The 12,072-nt window shown below is 39.0% G+C and overlaps 1 protein-coding gene across 1 annotated transcript; it reads left to right on the forward strand.

Annotated features, from left to right (window-relative positions):
* Positions 1-957: 957 nt before the first annotated feature.
* On the forward strand, positions 958-2,328 carry LOC100657113 (olfactory receptor 2M3-like). The gene has a single exon (XM_003404713.4). It carries the CDS (start codon positions 1,272-1,274, stop codon positions 2,211-2,213), a length of 942 nt encoding a protein of 313 aa, XP_003404761.3. The 5' UTR covers positions 958-1,271; the 3' UTR covers positions 2,214-2,328.
* Positions 2,329-12,072: the final 9,744 nt, after the last annotated feature.

Raw genomic sequence — 12,072 nt, forward strand, 5'->3', positions numbered from 1 at the left:
TCTATTATCACATTGGTCACATACTGACTTAAGTGGAATTTATGTATCAGCTTATCTTTTAAGGAATTTTTGATGTTTCAGACACTATCTTTGCTTTTGAGAAGTTCCTGTTTGTAAGACATACATCAGTCATGTTGTTGTTTTTAGGTGTCATCAAATTGATTCTGACTCATAGTGACCATATGTGCAACAGAACAAAACACTGCCCAGTCCTGTGCCATCCTCACAATCTTTGTTATGCTTGAGTCCATTGCTGCAGCCACTGTGTCAGTACATCTTGTTAAGGGTCTTCCTGTTTTTTGCTGACCCTCTAAAACGCCTGATGCCCTTCTCCAGGGACTGATCTCCCCTAATAACATGTCCAAAGTATGTGAGGTGTAGTCTCACCAGCCATCCTTGCTTCTGAGGAGCATCCTGGTTGTGCTTCTTGCAATACAGATTTGTGCGTTCTTCTGGCACTCCATGGTATATTCAATATTCTTTGCCAATGCCACAATTCAAAGGTGTCAATCCTTCTTCTGTCTTCCTTATTCATTTTTCAGCTTTCCTATGCATATGAGGTGATTGACAACACTGGCTTGGGTCAGGCACAGCTTAGTCTTCAAGGCAACACCTTTGCTTTTTGACACTTTAAAGAGGTCTTTTGCAGCAGATTTGCTCAAGGCAATGCGTCATTTAATTTCTTGACTGCTGATTCCATTGGTGTTGATTGTGGATCCGAGTAAAATAAAACCCTTGAATCTTTCAATCATTTCTCTATTTATCATAATGTTGCTTATTGTTCCATTTGTGAGGATTTTTGTTTTCTTTATGTTGAAGTGTAATCCAGACTGAAGGCTGTGGTCTTTGATATTCATCAGTAAGTGCTTCAAGTTCTCTTCACTTTCAGCAAGCAAGGGTGTATCATCCGCATAACACAGGTTGTTAATGGGTTTTCCTCCAATCCTGAAGCCCCATTCTTCTTCATATAGTCCGTGAATCATATAACATGAATATTGTTATTCTAATTTTTCAAATGAGAAAAAAAAAAGACTCAGAAGATAAGCTTAGGAAAAGTTCTACAATTTCAAAAGTGAAGAAATGCTGACAGATTATATTTCTTTCTGATTCTATAGCTCTTGTTCTTTGAGTTTCCTAATCTTGTTCATTCCATATTGATTACTGACTTACAGAATTCACTAGAACCATGAGCTTTATAAGGCAATGGGTAGACATTTACCATATTAATGAACCAGTGTTCTTTTTTGTGGTTCTAGGTAACGGACTTATTAATGATGGCATGGGAGAATCAGACCTTCGACTCAGAATTCATCCTTCTAGGAATCTTTGATCACAGCCCTACCCACATCTTCCTCTTCTCTCTGGTCCTGGGCATCTTCACAGTGGCCCTAATAGGAAATACTACCATGATTTTTCTCATATACCTGGACACCCAGCTCCACACCCCCATGTACTTCCTCCTCAGTCAGCTGTCCCTCATGGACCTCATGCTGATCTGCACTACGGTACCCAAGATGGCCTTCAATTACTTGTCTGGCAGAACAACCATTTCTGTGACAGGCTGTGCCACACAAATTTTTTTCTATGCATCACTACTTAGCTGTGAGTGCTTCCTGTTGACTGTAATGGCCTATGACCGCTATGTTGCCATTTGCCATCCTCTAAGATACCCCAGTCTCATGAGCCTTAAAGTTCGTGGACTTATGGTTGCCTCCTGCTGGATTCTGGGATCTTCCGATGGTGTCATTGATGCTGCAGCAACATTTTCTTTCTCCTATTGTGGGTCCCGGGAAATAGCTCACTTCTTTTGTGATTTCCCTTCTTTGCTAAGCCATGCATGCAACGACACATCAACATTTGAAACGCTTCTGTTTATCTGCTGTATAGTAATGATTGTTATCCCTGTAGTAATCATCATTGTTTCCTATACTAGAGTCCTTCTGGCTGTCATTCGCATGGGATCTGGGGAGGGTCGCCACAAAGCTTTCACCACCTGTTCCTCCCACCTCATGGTAGTTGGAATGTACTACGGAGCAGCCTTGTTTGTATACATCCGGCCCACTTCTGATCATTCCCCCACCCAGGACAAGATGGTGTCCATCTTCTACACCATCTTTACGCCCATGCTTAATCCTCTCATCTACAGCCTCCGCAACAAAGAAGTGACCAGAGCGTTCATGAAGGTATTAGGGAAGGGCAAGTCTGGAGAGTAAATTCTGTAATTGCCTTTATTCTTTGCTTTCTGCTAAGTGCTTCTCTTCCCAAAAATCAGGTATTGAAAACTCTATGGAACACGATTTTACTCTGATACACACAGGATTGCCGTGAGTTGGAATCAACTCAAAAACAACAGTTATAAGACTTTTATTGCAATGTGTGAGTTTTTTGTTTTTCTTTTTTTACATCTTCTAAGAAAAATGTCTTGTTCTTTAGTTGTTGTTAGCTTCTGTCAAGTTGGCTTCAACTCATGGTGAGTCGCTCAGTCCTGTGTTATCTTCAGGACTGTTGGTATGCTAAAGATCATTGCTGTAGCCACTGTATTTTTGAGTGCCTTCCAACCTAAGGAGTTCATCTTAAAGAATTACATTGGACAACATTCTGTTATGATCCAAGTGGTTTTCATTGGCTAGTCTTTCTAAAATAGATCTCCAGCACTTTCTTCCTGATTTGTTTTAGTCTGAAAGCTCCATTGAAACCTGTTCACTAAGAGGGATCCTACTGGTATTTGAAATACTGGTGGCATAGTTTCCAGAATTATAGCAACATGCAAGCTATCACAGTGTGAAAAATTGACAGATGGGTGGTAGATTCTTTAGTGGTATTACTTTTTGTTATAACTCTGTTCCAGTCACCTTCCCTCCAATGAAAATAAGTTAATTTCAGTTGCACATTATTATTAGTATTATTTAACCGTAAGAAGATCAAGTTTTTCCAAAACTGACAATTGTTTTTGCATTTCACCTCACTGAATAGGAACAGAGTTTATGGGAATTGTATAAAATCCTATAATGTATTTTTGGCTATAGGAGTTATTGTAAAAAGGATCACATCCAAGATTTTTGTAGTGAAGTGGTCAAATAGGTATTTCCAAAGTGATCCAAGGTAATAATTTAATAAAATATTATTTAGGCTCTGTACGATATGTGCAATGGATTTTTTTAATCTCCAAATGAATAGTGAACTTGCACGTAAATCAATAAATCTGCTATCAGTTATCACATGTTAATAATATTGTTCCATAGTGTGTGTAGATTGATGATTTAAGCATATATTTCACAACTGTTTATACATTTAATTTGAAGGAGGGGAATATAAAGAAAAGTTCATTATCCTAATTATTTTCTCAACAATTAAGCAGGAAAGAACCACATTATTATATTGTAACCTTACCAAGGAAACCCTGATGGCATAGTGGTTAAGAGCTATGGCTGCTAACCAAAGGTTGGCAGTTCGAATCCACCAGATGCTCCTTGGAAACCCTATGGCACAGTTCTACTCTGTCCTATAGGGTCACTACGAGGCAGAATCAACATGAAGGCAATGTGTTTTTTTAAATCTTACCAAGAACAGATCCAATCAGCCAACAAGTAGTCATTTTCCGAAATTAGGAAATTGATTTTTATAAGATCTATCTCTAATTATACTGTAGGTTGGATTAGTTAAAATATATTTATTGATATTTATGTATCTATGATTATACTGAAATGCAGATGATTTAATTCAGACCAACAACTGATATTTTTTTAAACAATAATAAAAAAAGATTGCTTTCTCCTTCTTACTCTAAAATTAGCTTTACCAAAGTTATCAACGTGTAAATTTATAAATAATAATAATAGTATTAACTTTTCTAATCCCTGGAAACTGTGGTGGCATAGTGGTTAAGAGCTACAGCTGTTAACCAAAAGTTGGCAGTTTGAATCCAACAGGCACTCCTTGGAAGCTCTTTGGGGCAGTTCTACTTGTCCCATATGGTGGCTATGAGTCTGCATTGACTCTACAGCAATGGGTTTGGTTTTTGCCTCTTTTTCTAATAGTTGAAATTGCTGATAAGCAAGATGCATCTAGAGAATATTTAAATTTATCCTGACAATGAAGAAACCGAAGGTAGGCTCTTGACTTTGTTCCTATTCTGACCAAACCCCCAGCATGCAGGATAATTGTCACTGCTCCAGAAAGGCCTTTTGCAACTTCCAAATTGAATGATTCATCCTCCTCTAAATTACAGTGTCACTAACAATTTAATACTTTCTTCCATCATTTTGTTTAATTTTTGGCATGAGTGGGTCCCATGGACTATATTACATATGACTTAATATTACTTAAAACACTGAAGAAAATTAAGAATTGTTCAAGAAAGTTGTATATATGAAAACCATTGCTATCACCTTGGCTACCGTGAAGCACCTTCCTCACTCTGTTTCTTCTTTGCTCACTAAGAGTGGCTAACATAGATTGCTATTGGCCCATCAGAGTTCATTTCTAAATCTAGTGGCTTTATCCCTTTGTGTTCAGGAAACTTTCTCTTGATATCATCTGGAATCAATACTTAACTTCCTTTAAATTTCTAGCCCTGGATGTTGCCAATCTCATCAAATCCGCCAAACTTCCACTTCCATTGGCCTGCTGATTTTAAACGCAATTTTATAGGTGAAACTTTGAGATTATCTACAAGTAACATGGCTTGAATCCTAACTATAACCATACCTAATATTTTATTTCTCTCAGTTAATAGTTTAATAAAGATATCATTTATATCAACACCACTTTAATTCATAAACAAAATAACAAACTAAGAAAGCAATCATGCAATAGGGCAATGTTGCTCTACAGTTTTAGGAAAATTAGGTATTATGTTCATTCAACAATAATATGATATAGCCAAATTTCTCTGTATCAGTCTCATATATCTTTATATATATATTTTTGACTATATTGTAGACCTCTACCTTCAACCTCCTGACACACACACACAGAAACACACACACACTATGCATTTTTGTGTTCTTGGATTGCATTTGGAACCTCAAATCTTGTAAGATATTGCTAGGCACGTTATGATTTCCCAGGGACAGAAGCAGAAAATTTTCCTGTAACCTGGGTCCAATCAGGAAAAAGAAAACACAGAAAGCTATAAAGAGAGCATTTAATATAAATGGATTACCCAGGCAATGAAAATGGTTAATGTGCTGAGCTCCTAACTGAAAGGTTGGCAGTTTGAGTCCTCACCCGGAAGCACCTCAGAAAAAAGGCCTGTCCATATATTTCCAAAAAATCAGCAATAGAGAACCCTGTGGAGCACAGTTCTACTCTGATACACTTGGGGTTGCCATGGGTCAGAATCAGCTCAATGGCAATTGGTTTATTATAGAGACATATTAACTGTAATAAAAAAGTAACTGTTAGGTGAAAGGAAACTTTATATGGTACTAGTATTGACTTGACTTAGGGCTAAGGGAGAGTACCCAAAGAACAATAAGTTGGAAGAGTTCAGGCCTCACTGGAGAAGGTGTGGTTCAACAGCAGTGAACTTTGCTGCTATAGCCAGGCTGTCACTAGAATGAAGTTCCTGAGAAACAATAAGCAAACCTCCAAATATAGGCAAGGGAGCAGGTGATAGCATCCAGTGGCCAGTGAGTATGCATTGGGAGTTCAGGGATTAGTGGGGGCAAAAGACGTTCAAAGCACATAGGCCACATAGAGTGGGACTGAGGGACTTGCCCAAGCAAGTATGTGACCTTCTGGGCCACAAGCAGATGCATACAGGCTATGCAGGGCTCTGTTTCTATTTAGAAAATGTGGAGGAAAGGTATGGCAAGGCCAAGACTTTTAAGTCACAGAAACACTGTGTTCTACATCTGTGGTCAAGCAAGATCTACTAGATGCCCTCATGTCCAAACCTCGATCCTCTGCCTGCATCAGAGATTGTAGGAAAACTTCCTCCTTCAGCAATGTCCCCCCAGCGTTCTATAATGGGAAAGCTTAACATCATGTTCTCTTTAAAGAAGAAATGCTTAAATAAATTTTATCACAGAGTTGTATTGAAGACTATATTTAGACAAGAAAGACAATAAATTAATAACTGACACAAGCCATTGTTTTGGCTGCTCAGCGTTCATACGCACCCTTCTACACATATTTGAATCCCATAAAAGGGCAAAACATTTATATATTTCTACATAACAGGATACATCTATTCTTCCTACAAATAAAAAAATTCTCACTCTTCCCCAGGATGATAGAATTCACAGTCCTGATAGTTAATGTCTTCATTGTTGTTGCTCTTAGGTGCCATGGAGTCAGTCAGTTCCAACTCATAGTGACCCTAGGTACCACAGAATGAAACACTGCCCATCCTATGCCATCCTCACAATCGTTATGCTGGAGCCCATTGTTGCACCCCCTGTGTGAATCCATCTCATTGAACATCTACCTCTTTTTGGCTGACTACTTTACCAAGCATGGTGTTCTTCTTCAGGGACTGATCCCTCCTGATAACATGTCCAAAGTAGGTGAGATGTAGTCTTGCCATCCTTGCTTCTAAGGAGCATTTGGGCTATGCTTCTTCCAAGACAAATTTGTTCTTTTGGCAGTCCATAGTATATTGAATAATCTTCACCAACATCGTAATTCAAAGGTGTCAATTTTTCTTCAGTCTTCCTTATTCATCATCCAGCTTTCCCATGCATATGAGGCGATTGAAAACACCATAACTTGGGGCAGGCTCACCTTAGTCTTCAAGGTGACATCTTTGCTTTTTAACACTTTAAAGAGGTCTTTTGCAGCAAATTTGTCCAATGCAATGCATTGTTTGATTTCTTGAATGCTGTTTCCATAGGTGTTGATTTTGGATCCAAGTAAAATGAAATCTTTGACAAGTTCAATCTTTTCTTCATTTATCACTATGTTGCTTACTGGCCCAGTTGTGAGGATTTTTGTTTTCTTTTCGTTGAGATGTAAACCATACTGAAACCTGTGGTCTGTGATTTTCATCAGTAAGTGCTTCAAGTCCTCTTCAATTTCATGAAGCAAGGTTGTCTCATCTGCATAGCGCAGGTTGTTAATGAGTTTTCTTTGGCGTAGTGGTTAAGTGCTATGGCTGCTAACCAAAAGGTCAGCAGTTCGAATCCTCCAGGCACTCCTTGGAAACTCTATGGGGCAGTTCTACTCTGTCCTATAGGGTCGCTTTGAGTTGGACTCGACTTGACGGCAGTGGGTTGGTTTGGGTTTTGGTTTTCCTATCCTGATACCACATTCTTCTTCATATAGTCTCACTTATCAGATAATTTGCTCATCATACAGATTGAATAAGTATGGTGAAAGGATACAATCATGACACACACTTTTCCTGACTTTAACAACACAGTATGCCCTTGTTTTGTTTCAACAATTGCCTCTCAGCCTATGTACAGGTCCCTCATGAGCACAATTCCCATTCTTTGCAATGTTATCCATAATTTGTTATGATCCACACAGTCTAATGCCTTTGCATAGTCAAGAAAACACAGGTAAACATATTTCTGGTATTCTCTGCTTTCAGCCAGGATTCATCTAACATCAGCAATGATATCCCTCACTCCACTTCCTCTTCTGAATCTGACTTGAATTTCTGACAGTTCCCTGTTGATGTACTGCAGTCACTTTGGAAATATCTTCAGGAAAATTTTACTTGCATGTGATACTAATGATATTGTTCAATAATTTCTACAATCATTTGAATCACCTTTCTTTCAAATAGGTGTAAATATGTGTCTCTTCCAGTTGGTTGGCCAGGTAGCTGCCTTCCAAATTTTTTGCCATAGACCAGTGAGCACGTCTAGCACTGCATCCATTTGTTAAAACATCTCAATTGGTATTCCATCAATTACCGGAGGTTTGCTTTTTTCCAATGCCTTCAGAGCAGCTTGGAACTCTTTGTTTAGTACCATTGGTTTCTGGTCATATGCACCTCCTGAAATGGCTGAAGATTTTTACCAACTTCTGCAGTCTGAAATTGAGCAAACACACAATCAGAATGTATTGATAATTACTGGTGGTTGGAATGCAAAAGTTGGAAATAAAAAAGAAGGATAAGTAGTTGGAAAATACAGCCTTGTTGACAGAAACAATGCTGCAGATCGCATGACAGAATTTTGCCAGACCAACAACTTCTTCATTACAAATACCTTTTTTCAACAGCATAAACTGCAACTATACATGGGACTTACCAGGTGAAGTGCACAGGAATCAAAATGACTATATCTTTGGAAAGAGAAGATGGAAAATCTCAATATCATCAGTTAGAGCAAAGCCGAAGTGGAACAGACCATCAATTGCTCATATGCAAGTTCGAGTGGAAGTGGAAGAAAATTAGAACAAGTCTACAAGAGCCAAAGTACGGCCTTGAGTATATTCCACCTGAATTTATAGACCATCTGAAGAATAGATTTGATGCATTGGACACTAATGACCAAAGAAGAGATGAGTTGTGGAATGACATTAAGGACATCATACATGAAGAAAGCAAGTGGTCATTAAAAAGACAAGAAAGAGAAGACCAAAAGGGATGGTGGAAACTAAATAACACATTTCTCAACAACCAACAGGTGAAAGAAGAAATCAGGAGAGAAGTAAAAAAATACTTAGAGTCAGAGGTGAATAAAACCTCAATATTCCAAAACTTATGTGATGAAGCAAAGGCAGTACTAAGAAGGAAATTTATAGCAATAAATAGCTATATTAAAAAGTAGCAAAGATCCCAAATCAATGACTTAATTTTACAACTCGAGGAAATAGAGGAGGAAGAGAAAACCTATTGCTACCAGAAGAAATAAAATAGTAAAGATCTGATCAGAAATAAATGAAGTAGAGAATAGAAAAACAACAGAGAAAATCTATGAAGCCAGAAGCTGGTTTTTGGAAAAGATCAACAAAATTGACTAATCTTGGACTAGACTGACAATGGAAAAGAAAGAAAATGCAAATATCTAAAATGAGTAATAAAGTGGGAATATAACAACTGACCCTATATAAATCAAAATGATTGTAAGGGAATTCTAGGAATAATTGTACACCAAAAAATTAGATGACTTAGAAGAAAAGGACAAATTTCTTGAAGCATAAACTCCCTACACTGACTCAGGAGGAAAGTATGGATCTCAGTAGACCCATAATAAGTAATGGAATTGGATCAGTAGTTAAAAGACTCTCAAAAAACAAAAAAGAAAAAAATGTCCTAAAGCAGATGGTTTCACTGAGGAATTCTATCAAATAGAAAAAGTGACCCTGATTCTAATTAAACTTATCCAAAAAATAGAAGAGGAAGCCCATCTTAACTCATTCTATGAGACAAGCATTATCCTGATATCAGAGTCAGGCTGGGACACCACAAGAAAACTACCAATATATATTCTTAATGAATGTAGACCCAAAAATACTTAACAAAAGGCTAACAAACCAAATTCAAAAACATATTAAAAAGATTATTCACCATGATCAAGTGGGATTTATCCCAGAAATGCAAGGGTGGTTCAACATTAGAAGCTCAATTGATATAATACACCACATTAGCAGAATATGGGAAAAGAACCACAAGATTATCTCAATTGATGTAGAAAAGGCGTTTGACAAAATCAAACCCTTTCATCATAAAAGCACTTAACAAGATAGAAATCAATGTACTAAAGGGCATTTATGACAAGCTCACAGCTAATACCATACTCAAAGGAGACAGACAGAAAGCCTTCTTATTAAGATCGAGAAAAAGTCAGGGGTGCCTATTGCTACCACTGCTATTTAACATTGTTCTGGAAGTCCTAGCCAGAACAATTAGTCTAGGAAAAAAAAAAAAAAAGTATACAAATTGGGAAGAAGGAAGTAAAACAACCCCTTCATATGTATAGAAAAACACAAAAATTGTACAAGAAAGCAATTAGAACTAATAAATGAATTCAGCAGATTGTCAGTGTACACAGTTAACAGTCAGCCTTCTGTAAGTCAGCAATGAGCAATCAGAAAAGGAAATTAAGGAAACATTACCATTTACAATAGCATCTGCTCTGGATTGAATTGTGTCCACCAAAAATGTGTCAACTTGGCTAGGTCATGATTCCTGGTATTTTGTGGTTGTCCACCATTTTGTGATCTGGTGTGATTATTCTGTTCTGTAAGATTATTCTGTAAATCCTAACCTCTGTGATGTTAATGAAGCAGGGTTAGAGGCAGTTTTGTTAATAAGGCAAGACTCAATCTATCAGATTATGTTGTATCTTGTCTCAATCCCTTTTGAGGTACAAAAGAGAGAACCAAGCAGAGAGGAAGGGGACCTCATATCACCAAAAAAGGAGTCCTGGAAGCACAATGTGTCCTTTGGACCTGGGGACCCTGTGCTGAGAAGTTCCTAGACCAGGAAAACATTGATGACAAGGACCTTCCCCCAGAACTGATACAGGAAGCATTCTCTGGGAGTTGGTGCCTTCTAGACTGTGAGAAAACAAGTTTCTGTTTGCTAAAGCCATTCACTTGTGGTGTTTCTGTTACAGCAACATTAGGTAACTAAGACAGAATTTTGTACTGGAGGGTGGAGCCCTACTCTAACAGATACCTACAATGTAGAAGCAGTTTTGGAAATGAGTAATGTGTAGAGGCTGGAAGAGCCCTGGTGGCGTAGTGGTTAAGTGCTACGGCTGCTAACCAAAGGGTCGGCAGTTCAAATCTGCCAAGTGCTCCTTGGAAACTCTATGGGGCAGTTCTACTCTGTCCTACAGAGTCTCTACAAGTCAGAATCGACTCGATGGCACTGGGTTTTGTTTTGTTTTGTTTTTATAGTAAAAGCCTAGATTACCTTGAGAACACCGTTGGTGGAATTATAAACATCAAAGACAATTCTGGTGTGGACTCAGGAGGAAGTGAGGAGAGTTGTAACACTGCAGAAAGCACAGAAAGATAAGCAGTGGTAGAGAAACAGCAGCAGCAGAACCAGATGGCACCACAGCTGACTGGTTGAGGGAGACAGCTGAAAGCCTTTGGACAGGAGACTTCTTGGTGAAGTGAGGTACCTCTGGGAACTTATTGGTGAAGCTAGGCTTGCCAATCCATGGAGCAAGAGAACAGAGTGCCTTCTGGCTGAGGTTTACTGGTACAGTGGGTTGCCTCCAGGTGCTTATCGTTAGAGTTAAGAGTTTTGAAACACTTGCCCAAGCAGGGCAAATGATGGGCCTGCCCAAGAGGTCAAAGATGCAGATGCTGAAGAGACAAGGAACCCAAGAAGAAAAGCTGTCTCAGTCTCCAAGGGTAGAGCCATGATCTCTGGATTCTCAAAGTGTGGAGCCACGGCCTCTGGGGTTCGAAAGGATGGGGCCACAGCCTCCTAGGTTTCTAATAGTCAGATCTTCACCAACTTGGTTCTGAAGTGTGAGCCTAAAATTCATGGGTGCCAGGGTGATGGGGCCAGATTTGCTGCCCCAAGCTGAGGGGGTGAGGTAGCCATGCCCAAGGGACAGAATAACGGGGTCTGCCAGGGCTAAGGAATAGGGTCACCACTCAGATGGACTAGGAGAATGGGCTGCCCAAAGCTGAGGGAACAAAGTTGACATTCCAGGGGGCCTGGAAGGTAGAAGCTGAAGCCCAGGGCTGAGGGGCCTCCACCCAGTATCTGGAGAGTGTGGCCAACATCAAGAATCTTGAGGGCAGGGCCATTGCATAAATGATCTCAGAGAACACAGGATTATTTTCAAATCTGGAGAGCTAAGGTAATGTGTTCTGATGACTTTCTTGGTACCTGTTATTCCTTCTTTCCCTCCAATTTCTCCCATACAAATGTCTACCTTGTGCCTGTTCCACCATTGTGGAACAGATAAAGAGAAATTTTGCCCCAGAGTAGAATTTGGAGTTGGAGTTGATTTAAGACTTTTGCTATGATATGATGGGGTGAATGTTTTTAACAGGTGGCAAGGACATGAATTTTGAAGGGCCAAAGCATGGAATGTTATGAATTTAATTGTGTCCCCCAAAATGTGTGTTGACTTTGCCAGGCCCTGTTTTCCCAGTATTGTGTGGTTGTCCATCTTTTTGTGATCTGATGTGATTATCCTA

This window comes from Loxodonta africana, chromosome 2 (assembly GCF_030014295.1).
Source record: "Loxodonta africana isolate mLoxAfr1 chromosome 2, mLoxAfr1.hap2, whole genome shotgun sequence".
Lineage (NCBI taxonomy): Eukaryota > Metazoa > Chordata > Mammalia > Proboscidea > Elephantidae > Loxodonta > Loxodonta africana.

Excerpts from the sequence above, each read along its gene's own strand:
- LOC100657113 (XM_003404713.4), top strand. The coding sequence starts at position 1,272 with ATGATGGCATGGGAGAATCAGACCTTCGACTCAGAATTCATCCTTCTA.